Source organism: Doryrhamphus excisus, chromosome 17, assembly GCF_030265055.1.
Source record: "Doryrhamphus excisus isolate RoL2022-K1 chromosome 17, RoL_Dexc_1.0, whole genome shotgun sequence".
NCBI lineage: Eukaryota > Metazoa > Chordata > Actinopteri > Syngnathiformes > Syngnathidae > Doryrhamphus > Doryrhamphus excisus.
The window spans coordinates 16472449-16498905 of record NC_080482.1 but is presented as its reverse complement, the minus strand read 5'-3'; the positions used below and the strand labels follow the sequence as shown (position 1 = coordinate 16498905).

Below are 26457 nucleotides of genomic sequence, written 5' to 3'. Positions count from 1 at the left end.
AAAATCCGATATATGCAATGAATTTTTATTGGAAATGCATTACAGAAAAATCGGTTCTTTTTTATCTGTCCGTTGTGAGCGAATTTCCGATATATCCGAGGTTTACTGTATCTTACTTTTAATTTTTCCAAACAAAATAAGATGAAAAATAAATAAACAAATCAATAATAAAGAAAATCAATCAATCAGTAATAAATAAATATAATAATAATAAAAGGGCAAATAATAAAAACCTAAGAAAGCACATATAGTTGGTGGGTAGACAAATGATTTTTTTCCAGATTAAAATGAACAAAGCATTATTAGAGCCCTGTAGACATGACAAAACACGACTATAGTCACATTTATACTCTATTTACAACATATTGCGCAACTGCAGGGTCTTGAGACACATGCTAACTCGCAAACTAGAGAGCTAGCCACCTAAACGCTAGCCTTCAAGTTATTTCCTTTCAACTTAAATAGCCAAAAACTTACCACTTCCACACGGATAGGGAGGACAACTATTAACAGTTATTTAACCTTTAACATGAACATGAATCAAACGTAATCATTTTTTCCGGGTACATGATACCATACAGCATCCATATCAAACTTAAACATTAAACTTTCATATCAAGGCGGGGGCCTCAAACTAGTGTCCTGCGGGCCACATTTGGCCCGCGGGCCGCGTGTTTGAGACCCCTGCTGTAGAGGTATACGGTTTATGCCGTTAGTTACATTCTGACCTTCTGACCCCTTGTTCCTCGCCAGAGTTCACAGGGTCTCACTCATGGCTGGCCACATTGGCCAATTGTTAATTCCACATTTTCCACTCTTATTGTGTTTCTTTCTCCAGAACGGGAAGCACGACGAGGCCTGGATGATTCTGAAGCAGGTCCATGACACCAACATGAGGGCCAAAGGTTACCCAGAGCGGGTTTTCTCTGTAAGCAGACATGCTGCTCATATATTTCATCATATATTCAATAATTTCATGTAAATATTTCCACATAGGTGACCACTATCAAAACTGTGAAGCAGTTGGATGAGCTGGTCAACCTGGGTGACGGCGCCGCCTGGCACGAGAAATGGAGAATAAAGCTTACCTCGCTTTTCCATCAGGTGAATTCATTTCGTTTTTGAAGCGGTGGATGTGTAATGTTAACATTTTGTTGTGTATGATCCTTCAGGTGTGGAGCAATTTCCAGACGGTTTTCTCCCCCGAGTACCGTCGCACCACATACATGATGATGGCCGTATGGTTCTCTATGTCCTTCAGGTGAGGAACAAGGAAAATCTCTGATACTTTTCGGTGTCATAGAAGGTTGTGTGGTTGATAATGTTGGAAAGCCAACAACCCAAAATCATGGTGGTAGAATTTGGTAATTTAAAAATGACTTACCATGCACCTTGTGCAGCTACTACGGTCTGACGGTGTGGTTCCCCGACATGATCAAGTATCTTCAGAAGCAGGAGTATTCATCACGTACCAAAGTCTTTGTCAAGGAGAAAGTGGAACATGTCACCTTCAACTTCACCCTGGAGAACCAGGTTCACCGCCAGGGACAGTACTTCAATGACAAGTGAGTCAGTAATACAATCACAACATCGTTCCTTCCTTGCAGTCTTTCCTTTTCCTTTTTTTTCTATTGTCTGGATTTGTTTTGACAGGTTCATGAACCTGAAAATGAAATCGATGGTGTTTGAGGACTCGTTGTTTGAGGAGTGTTACTTTGAGGACATCACCTCCAGCAACACCTTCTTTAAGAACTGCACCTTCATCGCCACCCTCTTTTACAACACAGGTAGGAGACTATGGAAATACTTGATTTGAAATAAAGTTCAATAAATATTGAAGCCTAACAGGGCTCTACATTAAAAACAAAAATGACTTGCCCATGGGGAATCCTTAAGGTGAGAACTACTTGCCCCAACTTGCCCCATGTAAAATGAAAAGACTTCCATAATGATATCATATATCAATATATACTGATAATTCATCAGATAATAGTACTGATGCATTGTATTCGGAGGAATGTCCAAATGTCTCTTGGTTGTCTTTGCGGTTGTTGTTGCGATTTTTCTTCTTCCTGGGTTCTCCTGGTGAAAGAGCAAATCAAAGTTATGGGTATGCCTTTGACACATCGACGCGTGAGGCAGCTTGAGTAACATAAAGAAGAACACATTTTCAAAAAATCCCCCAAATTACCACTAAATACATTTCCAGTATTATTGGAATGTATTTAATATTAAAAATTAAACTAAGGGTTCTTAGCAGGGTTCCAAATAAGTTGAACTTGTCCGTATCTTCATGTTCTTTGGCTTTCTGCAGTTAAGCGTATTCAAACTGAATTCCAGTGTTCACACTTCAGGTCATCTGGACTCGCCGGCCACATTTTTAAGCCATATTTTAGCTGTTTCAGATGTTATTATTTATTGTTTTGGGGAGTTTCTGTGCTTTGTAGTTATTATGTCTTTTATTTATGATGCTCACTTTGGTCCATGGGTTGTTTTAATGCACTTTAATGGACTACAAATACAACTAATTTAGACTGGATGGTCTAATTTACCGAGTTAATAATGCTTTACACTGATTAATACAATTATGTATTATTTTAGTTCTATTATTTTAGTTCTTATACTTCGGTACGAGGTATATTATTTAAAAAAAACGTATGTTAACATGGCATGCCATACTACCTTACACATGGTAGTCGTAGTAAGCAGTGATATTTAGAAGTTGTGCACCACAATGAAACATTATTGAATAGACACATTTGTGTACTAGTAAAGTGTTTTGAATCCAGAAAAAAAAAATGCTCAATTTGTCAAACAATAATTTGTGAAGCAAAGGTGAGAAAAATCCAGCGCAATGGAAGCGCTAGATTTTGTAGCTTGTGCAAAATCAGCACTTGGTATTGGATCTAATGGGTGGTGTTTCATTGTGACCACTTCAAATTGTCACAGCAATGTGATTCACTCACCTGTGCCATCATTTGATTTGCTAACCGCTAATAAAATACTTGTTTAGGAGGCACTGCTTCATCACTTTGATGGCCACTCCAGGGACTTTTTAATAGTTGCTGGAACTATTGGGGCATCCGTGTGTCCGAGAATTCTGACTGATGGAACTTTTACGAGCATAATACTTTTACTTTTGCGTGCTTTTATGAGCGTCATGTCGACGCGTGAAGCTTCTGGGACTGGATGGACTCCTTTTGAACATATTTACAGAGTACATGGAGGGGTCTTTGAGGGGATTGGTTTTGGTGGCTGCAAGGTCGTTATCTTCGACTCTCACTGGATCGGTTGGCAGCCAAGCAGTGTTTTGAATCCAGAAAAAAATACTCAATGGTCAAACAAGGTGAGAAAAATCCACCGAGAAATGGAATCACATTCATACCGATAGACAATTTGGAGTCAATTAACCTAGCATGTTTTTGGAATGTGTTAGTGTTCTTTGTAAGAACACTAAACTCATCACACACCAACTTAACACTCAAAAAGGTATAATTATGAAACCAGCTCAACCGAATCATTCATTCATTCATTTTCTACCGCTTATTCTCACGAGGGTTGCGGGGGTGCTGGAGCCTATCCCAGCTGTACAAATACTTGTTTAGGAGGCACTGCTTCATCACTTTTTGCTCTTCACAAGTTGTTGAAGAATTAGACCATGTTGGCAGGGACGCCATGATAGATGTTTTCCTAGTCAAACCATCGCTCATTGGTTAATCGCCAACAAGAACCATTCAGGGTGTGGGTAAAACGCGAACCGCGGGCCGCGGTCTAAATAAAGGATTCTGATTGGTCCATTTCAAGATTTGCAAGGATTGGTTTGCAAATTAGCACCGGAATTACGCAGTCCGTGTTTTACCAACACCCAACAAGAACCGCTTTTAATAAAACTCTTGGCAGTATGGCATGCCAAAGTACACTTGCCCCACGGGAATATCACTGATTGGATTTACTTTACCCGAATTTTGTTTTAACTTGCCCCGGGCCATCGGTACATCGTTATTGTCGAGCCCTGCCATGTGACACCAAAACTATAGAATTAAAAAACAAGCACCTTTACAAGGCTTGTCCAGACTGATGACCAAATGGAATTACTTCTGCAAGTCATTTTGGAGTATCAGGATTAGTATTCCTAATCATTTGGTGGCTTGTCACTTCTGGTCATGTGAGGGGGCGACGGAGCGGTGACGTTATTCTTATAATATACAAAATACTTTGCTGTTTTGACCTGAAAACATCTCAGTGCGGACAGCCTCTGGTTTTTGTTTGATTTAAACACTTGTTGATTGGTTGGTTGGTTGATTGGTTGATTGGTTGGTTGGTTGGTTGATTGGTTGATTGGTTGGTTGGTTGGTTGGTTGGTTGGTTGGTTGGTTGATTGATTGGTTGGTTGGTTGGTTGATTGGTTGGTTGGTTTGCCCACTTCAGATCCTTGTGACAACTGCCTGACTATACAAAATATTTTGCATCGCTCATTGGTTGGATGAGGGAGGCAGAATGTGAGCCTTGCTAAATGACAAAAGAGAGCTGTTTGTTTCTACAGTAAACCTCGGATATATCGGACTCGGATATATCGGAAATTCGCTCACAACGGACAGATAAAAAAGAAGCGATTTTTCTGTAATGCATTTCCAATAAAAATTCATTGCATATATCGGATTTTTTATAACGGATTTGGCCTATTTCTGTTAGATCTGTTACTCGAGTACCTGGTTGTGTCTTCTCTGCTCAACACAGCAGACGATGTCTTGGTGATGACATCATCTTGACGACATCACAACGGCACTCTCTTGACATGAGCGTAGAGCTCTAATGTCGCTACCAATCAAAGCCGCCAGAGGAGTTTAATGGTTGCTAGAATGATCGTGGATTGTAATTGTACTGCGGAAGTAGTGCACCCATGGTACAAGACGCTGCTCCAAAATGCCAGTGTTGATTTTGGGTACCCTTGTTGGTTCTGCGGTGACCAAGGCTGCTGGCCAGTACTGGGGTTCTCCATCATCTGGGCACTGTGTATCAGTTTTTGAGAAACTCTTTGTGAGCCCCCCCGATGCAAATGCGGAGAATTGGGAGGCAGAATGTCACTCCATCGACGCAGATTCTTCTTCAGTAACACCTCAACTTTCTGAGAGAACCCAAGGGCGCCCTCTCAATGCAAATTTCCAGAACCACAAAGCACAAGGCTGTTCGGTCGACCAATATTGGTTGAGCCCTCCCGCTGATCCCAACCTTGGGGAGTTCCTCTGTGTCACCTACTCAGATGCACCACAGGAACCCACTTCAGATGAGGAGATGTTTTGGGGGAAGGCAGAATCTCATCAGCAACATGTGCCTCTTCCCATTTTTAAAAAGTTGTCCAAAAGGGGCGAAATCTTTCTTTCTACACTTTTCACCACCTGTTGGAGGACGGCGAGTCCGTATTGGGGCAGGCTGATGACTACGCCCCAAGTCCTCCACTTCACTAACTGGCTCAAAAAAGTCTCTGCTCCCCCACGCCAGATTATCTACCGTCATTCTGTTACTGTTTCTTTCCAACTGCAAAGAGTGGCGCTGGGTTTCCTCCGATCCGAAGTGGGAATCTTTTTGTTAAAGCACGAAAAGCTTGTGATTGTCTTTTTGTTCTTCCCGTCTTCTGTCATGCTGCCTCTCTTCTATTCACTCCCTTGAGATACTCAAATCCACACACCTTTCATCCCAACACTGCACCTCAACTACTGACTACGCCACTAAATGCATCACACTTGGGATTCTTGGCTTTCATTTCATCAGTCAGGATTTGAGGTCCTCACATGCTCACCAAAGCTGTGGTCCACGACGAGTGGTGCAAAATGTCCCTTCTGTAGACTGTGGAGCACTGTTTCAGTCAGACTTTCTCCAGAGTCAGGACCCTACCAATCGTTCCACTGATGCAAAACCAAGGTATTGGGTCTTGTCTCCATCCATTCATTAAATGTATCCAGGTCCTGGTTGTATCCAGGTCCAGTAATTAATGCCTTTGGCCACCTCTTTGGGTTCCATTGGGAGCATAATGAAGCTTTCCCAGGGGAGCTCTGATGGAATGTGTCCTGGATGTTCTCTGGGGTGGGGTATCCTCCAGAATGAACAGACCCCAAACACATCACAAAGAGTTGCAGGAGTGACCTCAACTGGTTGTTTTTGAGCAGCAACTCTTGACTTCCTCCTGGATGCCCAAGTTCAGTCTTGTCTTCTCTACCAGACAAATTATTCGTCCATTGAGTCAAAAAGAGAGGACATCTTGAGATCATATAGAATCACAGGACCTGGATGTGCCATTGTTAGAATTTCTACTTTTCATCAGACGACAAGAGGGACAGATACACCGTCTGTGGACCCACTAAGGAATTCAAATCCAATTACTGACAAACTGATACTGATCAAAATCTCTTGTGCCTCTTCTTTTCACAATTGGACTCAAACCCCTAAAGGACAATTGTATAAATGTACTTTAATATGTAGCTGGTTGTTGGAAAATAAACATGTTTGCATTGTCTTTATACAGGCTTCAGCAGTCTTTAGCATATTTGTATTTTTATACTGTCAGTGTCCAATCTGGACACAACTTGACCAGAACTGGTGTATAGCATCTAAGGCAGGGGTGCTCATTAAGTCGATCGCGATCTACCGGTCGATCGCGGAGGTGGTACTGGTCGATCGCTGGTCGATCGCGGCGTGACATAAAAAAAATATCATCCCAGCATCAATGCCGTCACTTGATTGATATACAGGGCAGCCATTCAGATGACAACTGAATGTTGCCCTTCGGGCGACCAATCAAATCAAACGACGTCTCTAAGTGCAGCAGAACTTACGATGTCAGCCTATCATCCATCCCCGTTACTTGATTGACATACAGGACAACCAGTCAGATGACAACTGAATTTTGACCTTTAGGTCACCGCTCATGCGTAAACAACGATGCAAAGTGCTAAGCTAGTCGGCGAATTGCGAGATTTTAAAGCCCTCGCTAAAGTTTATGGTCACTAAAATGAGTGAAGGAGCTGGACCAAGTAAAAAGGCAAAAACTGGACCAAGTAAAAAGGCAAAAAACATATCACTTCCATACGGATATGGAATATTATACGGATATTATGATACGGATATTATCCATGACTGATAAACATTTGGAAGTGTGCTTGAGGCTGGCCATCAGCAGCTACTGTCCGGACTATGCATCCCTGGCTGGTTCAATTCAGTGCAAGTCATCAAAGTAAACTCAGGTAATTACAAAAAATGTTAATAGTTAATTATGTGTGTTTTGCAATATTGGCTCATTTGGTTATGTAAGGTACATCAACATACATTGTACGTACAAATAATCCTCAATACATTTGAAAATAAATAGATGTTTTGCATTTTTGTAGTGGGTAGATCATTTTGACTCGGTCATTTTAAAAGTAGCTCGCATGCTGAAAAAGTGTGAGCACCCCTGATCTAAGGTATTACATTCACCCAGCAAGCGAACTAGATTTGCAGATCAAAGCTCCCCACCCTACTTTTCATTTGCAAGTGATCAGATCGGTCCACGGTGCGTTGGTTGCTGTGGCAAGACCTCGGTGTTCAAGACGCGGAACAGAAACACTATGTGTACAAGGTGTGTCAGAAACGTTCCAGGACTGTTCATAGCACACTTGGATGTGAGCGGCATTGTCCACTCCGAGGTCCCGCTAGAGACGATCAACCAGCACGTCTACAAAGAGATCCCACGGCATGTGCTTGGTGTTTTGCTAGCTGATCACTGATACCCGATCGAAGATTCCCTTACTGGTTTTTAAATGTCTTAACGCCCTTGCACCTTCTTATTTATCTGATCTGCTTTTACCATATCAACCCCTTGCTGGGACCCTGCGGTCCTCCGGTCCTCCGGCAATGGCCTTTTAACAATACCAAAACCCAGAACAAAAACCCACGGTGAAGCAGCATTTAGCCACTATGGCCCCCACCTGTGGAACAGCCTCCGGAGAGCCTCAGGACTGTGGAGACTGTTGATATTTTTTTAAAAAGATTAAAGACACACCTTTTTAATCAGGCTTTTAACTCATATTTTTAAACGTTTTTATCTTTTTAGTCCTATTTTATGCTCTTTTAACTCCAGTATTTCCTTAGGGGGGGTCCTCCACACTGGGGGCGCCATCCTTGGGTCCCTTCGACCCAGCCGGCTGGGGGTTCCTCCCTTTGATGTGGGGGTCCGCAAGTCTGTCGGAGTTAGGGGGCCCGGGTGCTGGTCCCCCGATGGCACGGCCTGCGGCTCCTCCCAGTGTGGACAGTGTTTTTCCTTTTAACTGTGGTACAGTAAACCTCGGATATATCGGACTCGGATATATCGGAAATTCGCTCACAACGGACAGATAAAAAAGAAGCGATTTTTCTGTAATGCATTTCCAATAAAAATTCATTGCATATATCGGATTTTTTATAACGGATTTCGCCTATTTCGGACAAAATCTCCAGTCCCGTTCCAATGCATTTCCATGAAATTTCCCTCGAATATATATCGGATGGCCGCATCGTGGCGCTCCGATTCGCCGAAACGTGACAGGCCGCTATACGACGTCATTTGCAGCGTTTGGAGCGTTGCCTGCGCGTCCAGGTACATTGGAAACATAGTCAAGGAAGTGCCTTTTTATAACGGATAAAATCCCATTTACGCATATACCGGATATAAATCCCATATATGCGTAAAACGGACATTTTCCGGTATACGCATATAACGGATTTCGCTTATATCGGACAAAACCGGTGGGAACAATTGAATCCGATATATCCAAGGTTTACTGTATTAGTCACTTGTCACGCCATCGTGTGACACTTCCGATGTCCACTTCCTGACTCCTGACTTTAGTCTTGGTGTTGGCAGCCATTAGCTTCCTTTAACTTGTTTTCCTCGATCTTAAATGAGTCAGCTGTCCTACGCTAGTGTATCGTCCAAAAGATAGCGTGGATGCTGGAATTTAGTATTCCCTCGTAGGAACACAGCGTTTTGTTTCTGTAGCTTTAATGCTAATAGCTTGTGCTTGTTTCCGACAGTGTGTGTCTCCAATTTATCCACTTTTGACATATAGTTATCCAGTTCCAGACCCGATTGTGATAAGTGTATTTCTGGGAAGTAGTCTTAATAATATATATCGGATTTATATCTGGTATATGCGTAAATCGACATTTTCCGGTATACGCATATAACGGATCGGACAAAACCGGTGGGAACAATTGAATCCGATATATCCGAGGTTTACTGTAATTGTTTTTAATTCTGTAAAGCACTTTGTGTTGCATGTCTTTGCAGGAAAAGCGCTCTACAAATAAAGTTGATTGAATTTGATTTTGATGCATCTGTGCCCCATCCTCAGATCTGTTTAAGTACAGACTCATCAACAGCAAGCTGATCAACAGCACCTTCCTGCACAACAAAGAGGGCTGCCTGCTGAGTGACATCAGCGATGAGAACAACGCCTACATGGTGTACTTTGTCAGTTTCCTGGGCACCTTGGCTGTGTTGCCTGGCAACATCGTCTCGGCGCTGCTCATGGACAAGATTGGACGACTCAGGATGCTGGGTAAGATCATCAAAAGTTGTTGTTTTCAAGTACTCACGTGTTGAAATGTCCTCCATTTTTTGACCGTTTTTCATTACCAGCGGGATCCAGCGTGATTTCATGCGTCAGCTGTTTCTTCCTGTCCTTCGGCAACAGTGAGTCGGCTATGATCGCGCTGCTCTGCCTGTTCGGAGGCATCAGCATCGCCTCCTGGAATGCCCTGGATGTGCTGACTGTGGAGCTGTACCCGTCTGACAAGAGGTAGCACAAACACAATGTTCCTTGACACCGGTGACATGCTACGATGCACACTGAACTACTCTGATCGGCTCTTTGGTCTGGATGATGCAATCGAATATGTCAATTATTTCATTTAAAAGAACGGTAACGCTACTTGTTGAAACAGTAGTCTAACTGTGTTACAGTAAACCTCGGATATATCGGATTCAATTGTTCCCACTGGTTTTGTCCGATATAAGCGAAATCCGTTATATGCGTATACCGGAAAATGTCCGTTTTACGCATATATGGGATTTATATCCGGTATATGCGTAAATGGGATTTTATCCGTTATAAAAAGGCACTTCCTTGACTATGTTTCCAATGTACCTGGACGCGCAGGCAACGCTGCAAACGCCGCAAATGACGTCGTATAGCGGCCTGTCACGATTCGGCGAATCGGAGCGCCACGATGCGGCCATCCGATATATTCATTCATTTTCTACCGCTTTTCCTCACGAGGGTCGCGGGGGGTGCTGGAGCCTATCCCAGCTGTCTTCGGGCGAGAGGCGGGGTACACCCTGGACTGGTCGCCAGCCAATCCCAGGGCACATATAGACAAACAACCATTCACACTCACATTCATACCTACGGACAATTTGGAGTCGCCAATTAACCTAGCATGTTTTTGGAATGTGGGAGGAAACCGGAGTACCCGGAGAAAACCCACGCATGCACGGGGAGAACATGCAAACTCCACACAGAGATGGCCGAGGGTGGGGATTGAACCCTGGTCTCCTAGCTGTGAGGTCTGCGCGCTAACCACGAGACCGCCGTGCCGCCCCCATCCGATATATGCCAGGGAAATTTCATGGAAATGCATTGGAACGGGACTGGAGATTTTGTCCGAAATAGGCGAAATCCGTTATAAAAAATCCGATATATGCAATGAATTTTTATTGGAAATGCATTACAGAAAAATCGCTTCTTTTTTATCTGTCCGTTGTGAGCGAATTTCCGATATATCCGAGTCCGACATATCCGAGGTTTACTGTATTCTGCAACAAAAAATCCGATTTCAAACATTTGAGCTCCCCTTATGGTAAATAGATGGACATTAATAGCTATTTTATCTTTTTGTGTTGTATTTTTTTTCAATTCTACTATATCGTATTTCTTTCCGTTACTTATTTGGTGTTTAATTCATCCAAACAATCAATTGCTCTCTCTGCGTCATTTCAGAACCACTGCATTCGGCTTTCTCAACGCGCTGTGCAAGCTCGCCGCCGTGCTTGGCATCAGCATTTTCACCTCCTTCGTGGGCATCACCAAGGCCGTGCCCATACTCTTCGCCTCGGGGGCACTGGCCGCCGGCAGCTTCCTGGCACTCAAACTACCGGAAACGCGGGGTCAGGTGCTGCAATAACCTCAGAGTACTGCGATACTACTCGATGGGGCGGAGATGAGGTGCGTGGAGTTGGGGCTGGCGAGTGTTTTGGAACAACAGCTTAAGAGTCCCCTGAATTCCGCCTTCATAACCCCTTTATTCATTTAGCATTGATGATTACTTCAGAAATGGTTCATTTCTATTGTCCATTGAAAGCACAACCACGGTATTGTACATCCCCGAACCATCCCCTACAGTTGTGTTGGAGAGTGTTATGCATGTGTAAGTTTATGTATGTATGTAAATGTACCAACATTTTGGAACCTTTTTCTTGGTTTTATTGCAGACGGCACATTTATTCCATGCTTCTGCCAACAGAACATGTTAACGTTTGGAGCAGGATAATCAAGACGATATACAAATTCATGCAAAGGCCTCAACTCTTTGGGCCCTTTTCCACTGCACGGTACTGGCTCGGCTCTACTTGAACGCGTGAGTGCGAGGAGACACGCTAACAATGGAGGAGTGTCCTGTCATAATGAGGGTTTGAGAAGGGGTGACTGCTGCCGAGGGCCCCGATTTGATCATTTTTGTGTTAGGAGAGCATCCAGCGGCGGTTTACGATGCCAATATAAAAACCTGCGAGTAGAGCCGTGCTGAGTACCGTTTAATGGAAATGTTTATTACTGAAATGTTTATTATTTTGGGTGGTAGTAGTGCAGGCTGTTGTAAAATATGTAAGCGATGACAGAGACACAAATATATACAGTAATAATAATAATAATAATAATGATCTGTGTGAACTGAATGTTGATGTAAATGTCAGCGTGCTTGTAGTGCAATATTGAACCCCCTGTGCAATATTATCCACTTTTAGCCATTTTCGTCTTCAGTCTGTTTTGGTCTCTCATCTAAAACCCAAACTTTGGGTTTTTAACAATAAAGAGCGGCTGCCATTTTTGAGGGATCATTATGTGTACATGTAGCTGGACACAACAGGAGACTCACTGCCAAGGGCTGACAGTAATAGCACAGGGTAGGTCAAATGGGAAAAACAAACAAACAAAAAAAAGACAACTGCATTGTCTCTGAATGAGCCGGCAAGCGTCATTGTCAATGTTCATACCTGAAAAAAACAATCATCCCAATGTCAGACAAAAAAAAACTATGTCTTTAAGTCCAAACTGCCATTTTATAGGATAGCAGCCATAGGTAGTATCGACAAAGTAACGAGGCAGCCCATTGCACTAAATGTACGCGTGTACATGCACAGCTAATGAATGCCTAGACGGGTATGGATGCGGCCTTGCCTGGCGTTTTAAGGGGGGGAAAAAAGTGCACAAACTCTACCAAAATATTTTGAAACATTGGACCTTTCCATTCTTGTGAAACAGCTCTTTCAGGATAATGACTTGCCGGTTACAAATTTTGGACCCCCCCCCACCACCTCCGAAATCCATGTTTCTATGCGTGTGCCATGCCTCCTTGCGTTAATTCTTGCCAAATATTTTATACGGCCTGAGTTTACACATGACGCACCATCGCATCTCTGTTATAGATATGAAAATATGTAAATACAAAAAATAGTAACAATAGAGTAATAATAATAAAGATAAAGATATAGCGCTTCATACCTTTTTAGTGCCCGTTGTCAGTCTTTTTAGGTTCAGAGTCATGTGACCTCTGACAAATAGGAAGTGGATGTCAAGAGGTTGTTTGGTCTTTAAAAAAAAAAACAAAAAAGCACATTTAAAGTGTACAATGGAAGGCAAGGCTGTTTGTTGTCCTGTGTCACTTACAACAAGGTAACTGTCGTTAATACTAAATGCTGTTTGAAAAAAAAAAAAACAACAACAAAAAACGCAAACACTTGTCTGAGGGACTCAGATCGTCTCTGGTAGATGCAGCATATCCCAACTTATGTTACAGGGTTTGTTTTGTACAATTCACCGGTTGCCGTGGCATCTGTCAATCACGAAAGCAAAAACGCTAACAAAGCAATAAGTTGTTGGGTGTTTTCTTGTTTTCCTTTGAGGCTTTTTTTTTTTTTTGAAAGACGTGATAAATACATTAAGATGGCCTTGCCCTCTTAAAGGATAACATCTAAATGTCTCAAGGCTTCTGTCAATAATTGCATTGCCATGAATTCAATGTAACAAAAGAATTGCTCACCTTTGTCAGTGTACCGTGCTGTAGAATGTGTAGTCCATTGTAAGCATAGAAACTGTGTGTGGAATCATTAAATATTAAAGAAAAACACCAAGATGTGTAAATTCTGTATGTTGTCTTCTGATTGTGTGTATTTTATATTAAAAAATAAGGATGAACTAAATTAAGTAAACACTGTACACCAATGTTAAATGATAGTTAAGAAACAATTAGCCCAAAGTGCGACTTTCTGTTTAAAGAGGTGTGTCATATTTTTCTTAGCTTTATTTTCTTTGGCTTTTTAACCAGGTTTGCACTTGTGGCGCAATCAACCCTTTAGCATCACAATGAAAGAACACAAAAATAAAACTTACCATGAAACCAGCATCTTTTTGTCTTTTCTCCTCGCTTTTTAAATTATATCACTTGTTGTGTGCAACGAGAAACTATTACATAAACAGTAAAACATTAAATACATGAAAACTAAAAATAATATCCCACAAAAGACTACAGACGCAGTGTTACGTAACACTTCCGGCGCATACGTGACGTCACAAAAGTGTCCGAGCAGACTGCGAACCACAAGGTGAGACGCTTCATGCTAGCTTTAATGTATTAAATAATGATACGGCTTAGAGTCTTTCGATGCAAATATGGTATCGTTAATGCATAACGTATCGCTGTAGTGTCGCAATATTTTGTCTTTTGTTAGCATTAAACAAAACAAAAGCTGATATGTACGCGTAAGCTAGCATGCTAGGTTAGCTAGCATAACAAATCGGTTGGGACTCCATGCGTTTTGCATAATTTATTTTGTTTTTTGTTGTTGCTGAGTTTAGCTTTTTATTTGTTTCTTGTCTCAAATGTTCCCAGTCAGATTGCCAATAACATATTTATGAATTAAAATTAGAGCTCCTCATCATTGACGTTGGCCAGAAAACGTTGTTGACGACAAATGATGTAACTGTTGCGTTATTATATGGGGATATCACGGTGACACTGAAAAGACACAAAATAGTAAAATTACGAGAAAAATGTGCAATTTCCTGGATGTGACATTTTGTAATGTGACGAACGGCGAATATGTAATATTTTCACATTGAGACAATTCTTTAAAAGTAATAGTGCGGTCATGTTATTACTTTAAATTCTGCAAAATTAGGACTATTTTTGCTTTTTTTTTTTTACCCCTGTAATATTACAATTAGTATATGTACACACACCGTATTTACACAATAAAGTACAACTTTTTCCTCATAATTCAACTTTACTCTTATGAAGCCCCCTGGCAATAATTCCATAAAATTACATGCAATCTCCTGAAAGTCGATTTCGAAAACATTATATTTATTTTTTATTATTTATTGCATATATTTCCAAACAGGAGTCCGAATGTGCTATTTTTACACATTTGGCCCTCCAATTGGTCTCCCCACTTCGCCCGATGCTTCCCGCTATCCTCCGCTGTGCCCGCCACGTCTCCTCCAGTGTGTCCTTGCCCCGTCCCCTGTCTCATATCACAGCCCGCATGGACCCCCAGCGTCCCGTGGAGGGGGCCATCAGGGCCAAACTAACAGATGCCTTCCAGCCGACCCACTTGGAGGTGCACAATGAAAGCCACATGCACGCCGTGCCCCCCGGCTCTGAATCCCATTTTCGGGTGTTGGTGGTCAGCTCACGATTTGAGGGCGCGTCTCTGCTGCAGCGCCACCGTCTGGTCAACGAGGCGTTGAAGGCAGAGCTAAGCGGTTGTGTTCATGCGTTGGCCATTCAGGCTAAGACGCCGGAGCAATGGGGGAGCGACCCGGCCCTGGAGAAAAGCCCTCCATGCTTGGGGGGATCCCGCGGAGACCACACTATGGAGGAGAAACTGAAAGCTGGTCGTTGACAAGGACGCTCCCCGTCGGACATTGTGTGCTTGCTCTTGGACTTCTCGCTTCCATTTGCTCACATTTATACATCCTGTATATTCTTAACTTAATGATATGGTAAGCCGAACTTATTTGTAGCATTGTTGCATTGTAATAAAATTGGAAACACACAATTAGCAGCGTTTGTGTGTTTTTACATAGTTGTCTTTAAGATACCAAATACTTTCTACCTCTACAAAGATGACAATACTGTGTTTTTATGTACTGGTATTACACTATCATTCGCACACTCTCACTTAATGGGCGTGTATGATGTAGTGGTAGTAACACTATCTCGCCACATGAGGGCAGTATGCCCATAAGTCACAGTGAAACAGTTAAACTGTTGACGTCTTCATTATGACCATTAAAAGAGTTGTCCAGCCTTTATGAAATTACATTTTGTCATCAAGGAGATTAATTAATAACTAGATTATATTACATTATTCTGTATTATATGAATACATTTAATATGTAAATTAAACATTAACGTGTATATGCCTTTATTATAAACTGCTTATCTGAGGTTGGGTCACGGGTTATGATGATGTATATTATTCTTTATTATATAAAATATTATTTTACACTACCAGTCAAAAGAACACCCATTTTTCTCCAGTTATTTATTGAAATATCAGTCCAATGAATAGCTTGAAATGTACAAACTTGAGTGGTCGGGTGAGGTTAAAACAAAACAAAAATATATGGTAACCAAAACAAAACTATAATGTTGTTCTGGAGTACTTACTGCCTACTCGGTCTGCATAAAAACCCAGAACCCACTGTGGTACTACATCATTTGAACATCATTGTACTGGAGAAAGTCATGTGTTGCTTCAAAAAGGGAATTAACAATGTTGTAAAACATTTGACCGTTAGTGTGTATAAATTAGTAATATATTTGATGTCGTCTTCATGTACTGTTGATTGTGGAGGACAAGATACGCCGCTCTTGTTCTCAGAACTGGATTCTGTGCAGACTGTGTGTGTGTGTGTGAGTGGGTGGGCGTCTATTTTAGTCTCCAGGGTTGTGTGCGTCACTCTGAAGGTCTTCTTGTCCTTCCCTCAACCCAAATGACGGCCAAAAGTCACCGCGAGTGTGAGAACACATCATGAGTGGCGGGTGGGAGTGTGTTTATGAAACATTTTTATCATGTACACAAATATATCCAAGGATGTTTGTGTATATGACATACTCTCTATACTCCCTGTATTCCCTCCAAAGAAAAATACTCATAAAAAGAAGGTCTGGAGTGGAATGTCACCGCGAGGTGCCTCGACGATCACGACTGCTGTCGGGTCTCACAAAGACAACTGGTGTGGGCAATTTGAGGTGGGAAAAGCAACCCCAACATGGCCGCTTTGGGGCTGAGAGGAGCACTAGCAGACTGACTCTCTCCCGCGGGAGATTTATGCATCGCAATTCCAGGTGCTTTTACGACGACGGCGGCGGCGGCGGCGATGAGGTGGAGTGCAGGGACTTGTCCTGTTTGACATGTCAGGAGGAGCACATCACTCTGGGCCAAATACCTGGGTCAGTCGGGCTGCTCTGATGTAGGGGTGGAATTTTTAACTCCTGACACGTGATTCTTCACGTACTTTTACTTTCTTACCTCCCCGCAGTGACAGCCTCGCCAAGACGTGTAATTTAAAATCCTTGACTGCACAAAAGGACAATTAAGTGTCTTTGGAGTTTTCCTGCAGAAGTCGCCTGCAGTTATGCAATTAGGCCAAAGAAGATTCCTGCTCGGCTTCAAGTGATGACCTGATGTTTGAACTCCAGCTTGTGTAGGCGACACCTTAGCCCCCTTAGCCCCACCAAAAGTCAAGAAACTTTTAGGTCCTGCAATTAAAAGGTTGCTTTGGATCCGTGTGGTCAAAGTTCAAGGTCATTGATTCAAATCATCGTCCTTTATCTTCTTAAAAGCTTCCTCTTGACTTTCCCATTAGTTTTTGCCCTTTATCCTAAATGTATCCCGAAACATTCCCATGCCAGTTGAGAGACATTGTCTTTCCAATGTAAACAGGGTCTTCCCCAAGGCCCGCTACCGGTTGAACGTACCCTGAACACCCATTGTCTGCATTGTCTCTCGATGCAGTAGAGCAGCAGTTCTACCGTCCTTGTCCTTTCGGTCACTACCCAAAGCTCACGACCGTAGGTGAGGGTAGGAATGTACGTAGATCGAACGGGTAAAAGAGCTTTGCTTCTTCTTTACCCCAACGCGCCGATGCAGAGTCCGCATCACCGCAGACGCGGCGCCAGATCCCCTGTCAATCTCACATTCCGTGAGGTCTTCCCTCACTTGTGAACAAGACCTTGAGGTACTTCTACTCCTTCACTTGGGGCGGGATCTCATCCCTGACCCGTTAGACGGGACTTGGCAGGGCTTGACAATAACGATGTACCGATGGTCCGGGGAAACCGCAGTTCGTTAGGGGAGTCAGCTGCACGGGTTGTTTTGTGTGGAGTTTTGAGTGACGAAAGTGGCACCTGGCAACTCACCTCAGAATTTTTTATATTTTAATCTGTACGCAAGATGGCGCTCATCGGTTTGAATGATTTTTGACTTTGTTGAGAAACCTATCTTGGATTGTAGTTTGTTGTCGTGTGGATCGGATCGACGTCGTATGATAACGAACAATGTTACCCTTTTAGCTTTAAGTATGAGAATGAGCTGTCTGTATGATGTACAACCAGGGCTCGACAATAACGATGTACCGATGACCCGGGTCAAGTTAAAACCAAATTGGGGCAAGTAAATCCAATCAGTGATATTCCCGTGGGGCAAGTGTACTTTGGCATGCCATACTGCCAAGAGTTTTTTTAAAAGCGGTTCTTGTTGGGTGTTGGTAAAACACGGACTGCGTAATTCCGGTGCTAATTTGCAAACCAATCCTTGCAAATCTTGAAATGGACCAATCAGAATCCTTTATTTAGACCGCGGCCCGCGTTTTACCCACACCTGTTCTTGTTGGCGATGAACCAATGAGCGATGGTTTGACTAGGAAAACATCTATCATGGCGTCCCTGCCAACATGGTCTAATTCTTCAACAACTTGTGAAGGAAAACAGCAAAAAGTGATGAAGCAGTGCCTCCTAAACAAGTATTTTATTAGCGGTTAGCAAATCAAATGAAGACAGCTGGGATAGGCTCCAGCACCCCCGCGACCCTCGTGAGAATAAGCGGTAGAAAATGAATGAATGAATGAATGATTCGGTTGAGCTGGTTTCATAATTATACCTTTTGAGTGTTAAGTTGGTGTGTGATGAGTTTAGTGTTCTTTGTAAGAACGCTAACACATTCCAAAAACATGCTAGGTTAATTGACTCCAAATTGTCTATCGGTATGAATGTGAGTGTAGCACAAGCTACAAAATCTAGCGCTTCCATTTCTCGGTGGATTTTTCTCACCTTGTTTGACCATTGAGTATTTTTTTCTGCATTCAAAACACTGCTTGGCTGCCAACCGATTCAGTGAGAGTCGAAGATAACGACGCGATGAAGCCAGCAGGACCACGTCGTCTGCAAAAAGCAGAGACCAAGTCTTGCAGCCACCAAAACCAATCCCCTCAAAGACCCCTCCATGTACTCTGTAAATATGTTCAAAAGGAGTCCATCCAGTCCCAGAAGCTTCACGCGTCGACATGACGCTCATAAAAGCACGCAAAAGTAAAAGTATTATGCTCGTAAAAGTTCCATCAGTCAGAATTCTCGGACACGCGGATGCCTCAATACTTCCAGCAACTATTAAAAAGTCCCTAGAGTGGCCATCTGGAACTTTTCCTGCCGCTAGGAGAACCTTTTTACACAGGTCATTCTGGGTGGAAATGGCGTGGACGTAGCATATCTTGGGGAGGATGCTACCATATTACCATATTTGCCACACACCATGTATACTATAACTCCAGTGTGACTCCATAGAACAGAGGGGTGTCCAAATTGTGTAGAGTTGTATTTATGGTTGTTAATAATCAGACTGATGTCCTGCATTGTTGTGTTGTTACTAATATTGAAATCATTTAACATACAAATATTATTTGGGGGTATTAATTTTCGTCTTTGCTCTTTTTTGCAAGTTTTAAACATTTTCAAATACTTTACTTTTTTTTCAGAAATAAATTTTTTTTTCATTGTCTACTATTATGGCTTTATTCCCATTACATAACATTTCCCCCAACCTAATTTTCCCAAAATTTTATTTCTCATTAGGACCTGAAATGTGTTTTTCTTTGTATTTTAATTGTAAAGAAATCAATTTTTTTTATTTTATTCTTATAAAATTGAAAAAAACTTTAGAATATAATTTTTGATATTTTGACTTTATGTTCATAAAACTCCAACAGTTTTTTTTAGGAAAATATTACACCTAATTTTCTTCTTAGAATTATAATATTTAGACTTTATGACTTTTAAAAAGGTTAATTCTTTAATATTTATGCCACGGAAATTATGTTGCTTTTTCTCACAATATTAGATAATTATATTTGTAAAATTATTTCAGATTTTTTCCATTTTTCCTGCTCTTTCTTTAAAGTTTTGTCATTAAATTATGTTTTTATTATAACTGTCTAAAACCTGGATACTGTTACTGACTAATGTCACATTCTAACCGAAAAAAACTTCTGAGCCATTAATTGCTGTTTTATTATAAAATAAACTCCTGAAATCTTTCACTTTTTTATTTATGTCGCAACACCTTTATCCAGATTATCACCAAATTTTTGACCACTAACTATAAATTGATAAAAATGGTTTGTTTACATAACAGCACTTTTGTGGGCTTAGTATTTGAAAAACATTGGAATGTCTATTACAACATAATTATTATTATTGTTATAATAAGTATTTTAATAATGATTGCATAGTGTGCGTCATTTTTATTCACATTTTTGTAATGACTGTAGGTATTATTTATATGAAACAACAATATATGTATGTAGTATAGTTGGTTTAAAGCAGGGGTGGGCAAACTACGGCCCGGGGGCCACATCCGGCCCGCCAAGTGTTTGAATACGGCCCGCCCAATCTTTCCAAAGTATTTCATTTAAACTCAACATACAACCTGGCATCATGGCCTGAGCCAACCTTTTGATGGTTGTATCAATTTCGTTGTTTGACATGGTCTGTTGTTTACAAAGTGCTCCTGAAAAAAGAGACACAAGCACATAATTATAATAATTATAAAAATTAAAATAATAATTATTATATTATTATTATAAGTATTATGATTATTATATTTATTATATTAATGCTAATTATTATATTAATTATATATAATAATATTGTTATATTTGCATATTTTACCTAATAATAATATAATAATTATTATTTTAATTTTATTTTAATTATTATAATATATTATTATTTTAAAAATATTTAAATATAAATATAAAATAATAAATAATAATAGCAGATTGCATGACAATTTTACAGATACAATAATACCAGGTGGACTGTTACGTGTAAAATATATAGTCTGCCCCCCCCCCCCCCCCCCCCCCCTGTAAATTTTGTCATATCAATGCGGCCCGCGAGTCAAAAAGTTTGCCCACCCCTGGTTCAAAGTCTCCCACTTGCCACGTCTCCCAGTGTTGATGGATCTATCTGCGGGCTCGGGTCGGCCCAGGTCGCTGGGAACCCACCTTGCTAGTTCTGGCTCTGCGTCAGCGCTCCGGGCCAGATGGTGCCAGGCTGGGCTGGGACCTCGGGCGGCGCAGGGTTCCCGCAATGAGCAGTCGCTGATTTACACCAATGTTGCGGACCTGTAGGACCATCTTGTGTGTGTGTGTGTGCATGTGTAGGGGGTTAGCTTCCAGTGCGGCTGACCCCTCGCTGGTTGCGGGGTCATTTATCGGCGGGGGGAGCAGGGCCGTGTACGACAAATGGGTGTCTGGGAAAGGACGGTCCGGCGGTCCCACGGGAGCGGGCTAGCGAGATGTGTGCAGCATGTGTAGAGCAGCATGTTTAGCGCAGCCTGGTAAACACGTTTCACTTTGCTTCCACGCCACATATTAACACCACTTTCATTGCCGTTTTCATGGATGCTAATAGGCTATTAAGGCTTTTTAATTGGGAAAACACCCCCCCCCCCACACACACACACACACACCTCCCGTCCATACGAGCTCTCTAAGCCCACAACTGGGACAAATGAAATGAGTGAATAGGCGGCTTGAAAGCGAAGGACAAAAGCAGAGATAGAGAAAAGACAATATCCTTGTGTGGGAGAATTAGTTACACTCACTAGTCTAAGTATTCAAAGCACCAACACAAGAGAGGAGGTGGTGGGGGGGCTTTGCTAGTGAGGGATTAAGAGAAAAGTCCACACAGGTGGGTTGCTGAGAGATTTGGGAAGGGGGGGGGGGGGCGGTCGGGGTCACATGACAGGACGTTACCTCGTTTGATGAACACCAGCCGGGGCCCCCAGGAAGGAGGAAAAGGGGGTAGAGTTTGATTTTATAGGCAGGAGTAACCTCTGGACCACATCAGGTCTTCATTACGCTCCCAGGTGTGCTCTACACGCCTGGAAAGTCACATGTTGGCATAACATGTACTCAAGTACTCTTCCTGGTAGCTAGCAAACTCGTGGATTATGTTCATCCATCCATCCATCCATGAATCCATCCATCCATTTATCCATCCATCCATCCATTAATCCATCCATCCATTTATCCATCCATCCATCCATTAATCCATCCATCCATTTATCCATCCATCCATCCATGAATCCATCCATCCATTTATCCATCCATCCATCCATTAATCCATCCATCCATTTATCCATCCATCCATCCATGAATCCATCCATCCATTTATCCATCCATCCATCCATTAATCCATCCATCCATTAATCCATCCATTTATCCATCCATTCATCCATCATCCATCCATTAATCCATCCATCCATTAATCCATCCATCCATTTATCCATCATCCATCCATTAATCCATCCATCCATTAATCCATCCATTTATCCATCCATTCATCCATCATCCATCCATTTATCCATCCATCCATTTATCCATCCATTCATCCATCCATCCATTAATCCATCCATTCATCCATCCATCCATCTATTCATCCATCCATCCATTTATCCATCCATCCATCCATCCATTTATCCATCCATCCATTCATCCATCCATCCATCCATCCATTCATCCATTCATCCATTCATCTATCCATTCATCCATTCATCCATTCATCATTCCAGTCATCCATTCATCCATCCATCCATCCATTCATCTATCCATTCATCCATTCATCATTCCATTCATCCATTCATCCATTCATCCATTCATCCATTCATCCATCCATCCATCCATCTATTCATCCACCCATCCATCCATCCATCATTCAATTTATCCATCCATTCATCTATCCATTCATCATTCCATTCATCCATTCATCCATTCATCCATTCATCCATTCATCCATCCATTCATCCATCCATCATTCAATTTATCCATCCATTCATCCATCCATCCATCCATCCATTTATTCATCCATCCATCCATCCATTTATCCATCCATTCATCCATCCATCCATCTATTCATCCATCTATTCATCCACCCATCCATCCATCCATCCATCCATCCATCCATTTATCCATCCATTCATCCATCCATTCATCTATCCATCCATCCATCCATCCATCTATTCATCCATCCATCCATCCATCTATTCATCCATCCATCCATCTATTCATCCATCCATCCATTCATTTATCCATCCATTCATCCATCCATCCATTCATCCATCCATCCACTTTCAGAGAGCCTCTGTTTATGAGTTGAATATTGCTGTTCTTGTCCCTGACCTATCTGTCTATCTGTCTATCTGTCTATCTGTCTATCTGTCTATCTGTCTATCTACCTACCTATCTATCTACCTACCTATCTGTCTATCTGTCTATCTGTCTATCTGTCTATCTGTCTATCTGTCTATCTGTCTATCTGTCTATCTGTCTATCTGTCTATCTGTCTATCTGTCTATCTGTCTATCTGTCTATCTGTCTATCTGTCTATCTGTCTGGTATGGAGTATGGTCATCAGACACCCCGGGTGAAGATGTGCTTTTCCTAAATGAGCAGAGAGAACCCGTCAGCTCTTGAGCAGGTTTGTGACAAGTCAGCTGACATTTGGTCTCCAAAGAGGGTAACGTCCTCTGATGCGTGACGCCCTTTTCCTTCAAGCCTGTTTTTGTTGGCCCCGTGTGAGACTATGATCACCACGCTAAATTCATGGGAGTCGGAACGGTTTCAGGCTGGTTTTGGACTTTTTGCCGTAAGCCATGACACGCTGGGAGCCACGAAGGCATCCACCCCCAGACACCCCCTCTTCTCCCCCTGGAGGACACTAACCAGAGGAGCCTACATGTCAACACAGATGACTTGCAGATAAGACCCAAAACTCCCTCGGTTTGCTTTTTGACCAAACTATTTAATCCTCCCTTGTCCTGCAAACTACTTTCAACCTCTCCTCACCCCCCCCACTCCCCCCCCCCACTCCCCCCCCCCCCCCCCCATGTTCTGTCATTCACATCATTTCTGTGTGCAATGTAATGTAGGGAGGTTATAGGACACCCTTGGCACTTTCTAAACTTGAGGCTCTCTTGCTAGGTGCTAGCATGGTAGCCGTTAGCATGTTAGCATTTAAGCTAATTGACTCATGTCTAAAGGCAAATACACACATGGCATGATGTAGGGATGTTATAGGACAACCTTGACACTTTCTAAACTTGAGGCTCTCTTGCTAGGTGCTAGCATGACGACTGTTAGCATGTTAGCATTTAAGCTAATTTACTCACATTTAAAAGCAAATACACACATGGCATGATGTAGGGAGGTTATAGGACAACCTTGGCACTTTCTAAACTTGAGGCTCTCTTGCTAGGTGCTAGCATGACGACTGTTAGCATGTTAGCATTTAAGCTAATTTACTCACATTTAAAAGCAAATACACACATGGCATGATGTAGGGAGGTTATAGGACAACCTTGGCACTTTCTAAACTTGAGGCTCTCTTGCTACGTGCTAGCATGGTAGCCGTTAGCATGTTAGCATTTAAGCTAATTTACTCATGTTTAAAGGCAAATACACACATGGCATGATGTAGGGAGGTTATAGGACACACTTTGCTCACTTGTGGCCCTTTGCCTCAGGAAAGGGGCCTTTATTTGACATTTTTAACAACTCGGCACAAAATCCTTACACTGCTGACTCATGACTTTCTGAAACGCCGTCTTCAGTCTTAAGGCAGATAACATCCATTTAACCCCCCCCCCCACCCCCCCACACACAGCCCAAAGCTATTATCATATCAGCATATCAGCATATCATGTTCTCCCCTCGGCCCCCCGTCAGGTATTACATTTTACCTGATGTTTATAGTCATGAGCTTGGAAGTTATTCCGGCAGCCGCGTTTACAATATTTGGAGAGAGCGTATGGCCGACTGCCATACGGGCCGAACTCAGAAACTGAATGGAGAGTTAGTGGTAATGGTAATGGTAATGGTAATGGTAATGGTAATGGTTTTATTTCATTTGAACATGCATCAGATTCCAATTGAGTGCATCCCATAATCAGTTCCCAGTTCCACATGTCCAAAAAGGAGTAGGAAGAAGCAAAGCTTATTAAATCCTACCCCTCCATCTGGTACTTTTACAATCACTAACTCTTACATTTGTTCACTTCCTGCTTTCCATAATACAGTTTAAGGTTTTTTTTTTAATAATGCCCCTCGTACAGAAGTACAAGGTGATATGAGCATCCAATGACATAATGTGTACCATAGTAAGTGTCAATATTACATTTGTTCACTTCCTGCTTTCCATAATACAGTTTAAGTTTTTTTTTGTTTGTTTGTTTTTTTAATTTTTTTTAAATTTTGTAATTTTTTGTCCCGTACCGAAGTACAAGGTGATATGACCTTACAATGACATAATGTGTACCATAGTGAGTGTCAATATTACATTTGTTCACTTCCTGCTTTCCATAATACAGTTTAAGGTTTTGGTTTTTTTTTTGTTGTTTTTTTTTAATTTTTTTTAATTTTTAGCTTTATGCATTATTTTAGTTGTGGTAGTAGCTGTTTGAAGATGAACTATATCAGCAAGTTGAAGTATTTGTCATTTTACAAATAAGGAGTTAGTATGTTCTCTGTAGGCGGCATTATGAATTATCCTTACTGACCTTTTTTGCAGTACATTTAGCCAGTGAAGATTGCTTTTATAGTTATTAGCCCATATTTCCACACAATAAGTAAGATATGGGGGCGGCACGGTGGTCTAGGCGTTAGCGCGCAGACCTCACAGCTAGGAGACCAGGGTTCAATCCCACCCTCGGGCATCTCTGTGTGGAGTTTGCATGTTCTCCCGTGCATGCGTGGGTTTTCTCCGGGTACTCCGGTTTCCTCCCACATTCCAAAAACATGCTAGGTTAATTAGCCACTCCAAATTGTCCATAGGTATGAATGTGAGTGTGAATGGTTGTTTGTCTATATGTGCCCTGTGATTGGCTGGCGACCAGTCCGGGGTGTACCTCCGAAGACTCCGCCCGAAGACAGCTGGGATAGGCTCCAGCACCCCTGCGACCCTCGTGAGGAAAAGCGGTAGAAAATGAATGAATGAATGAATGATTTGGTTGAGCTGGTTTCATAATTATACCTTTTGAGTGTTAAGTTGGTGTGTGATGAGTTTAGTGTTTTTGTAAGAACACTAACACATTCCAAAAACATGCTAGGTTAATTAGCGACTCCAAATTGTCCATAGGTATGAATGTGAGTGTGAATGGTTGTTTGTCTATATGTGCCCTGGGATTGGCTGGCCACCAGTCCAGGGTGTACCCCGCCTCTCGCCCCAAGACAGCTGGGATAGGCTCCAGCACCCCCGCGACCCTCGTGAGAATAAGCGGTAGAAAATGAATGCATGAATGAATGATTCGGTTGAACTGGTTTCATAATTATACCTTTTGAGTGTTAAGTTGGTGTGTGATGAGTTGAGTGATGAGAATGAATGAATGAATGAAAGGTTATCTCTCTGCTTTAGAGTGGGAAAATGTTCCATTCTTAACACTTAGAGGTCACTTTAGGATAATAGCGGAACTTGTGTTAAATATGTGGCGGCACGGCGGTCAAGTGGTTAGTGGTTAGATGGCACAGGTGAGTGAATCACATTGCTGTGACAATTTGAAGTGGTCACAATGAAACACCAGCGATTAGTCCAATACCAAGTGCTGAT

General features: G+C 42.0%; 2 protein-coding genes and 1 long non-coding RNA gene across 3 annotated transcripts in view; 2 read left to right on the top strand and 1 right to left on the bottom strand.

The window, feature by feature from the left end:
* Positions 1–13686, top strand: part of sv2a (synaptic vesicle glycoprotein 2A) — a 40539-nt gene extending 26853 nt beyond the window's left edge. Inside the window, exons 7-14 of the mRNA XM_058054067.1 lie at positions 839–928; positions 997–1104; positions 1173–1261; positions 1401–1565; positions 1654–1787; positions 9366–9572; positions 9653–9812; positions 11013–13686. Coding sequence (XP_057910050.1) covers positions 839–928; positions 997–1104; positions 1173–1261; positions 1401–1565; positions 1654–1787; positions 9366–9572; positions 9653–9812; positions 11013–11196 — 1137 coding nt within the window. The 3' untranslated portion in view covers positions 11197–13686. The remainder of the gene's footprint in view (positions 1–838; positions 929–996; positions 1105–1172; positions 1262–1400; positions 1566–1653; positions 1788–9365; positions 9573–9652; positions 9813–11012) is intronic.
* LOC131105693 (uncharacterized) lies at positions 247–13825 on the bottom strand. The gene is made up of 3 exons (XR_009119980.1): positions 13680–13825; positions 9610–9802; positions 247–2082 (listed from the first exon to the last, which is right to left on the bottom strand). It is a non-coding gene; the product is annotated as an uncharacterized LOC131105693 (long non-coding RNA).
* bola1 (bolA family member 1) lies at positions 13749–15527 on the top strand. Its single transcript, XM_058054081.1, has 2 exons — positions 13749–13891; positions 14690–15527. Exon 2 carries the CDS (start codon positions 14750–14752, stop codon positions 15191–15193), a length of 444 nt encoding a protein of 147 aa, XP_057910064.1. The 5' UTR covers positions 13749–13891; positions 14690–14749; the 3' UTR covers positions 15194–15527.
* The last annotated feature ends 10930 nt before the right edge of the window (positions 15528–26457 follow it).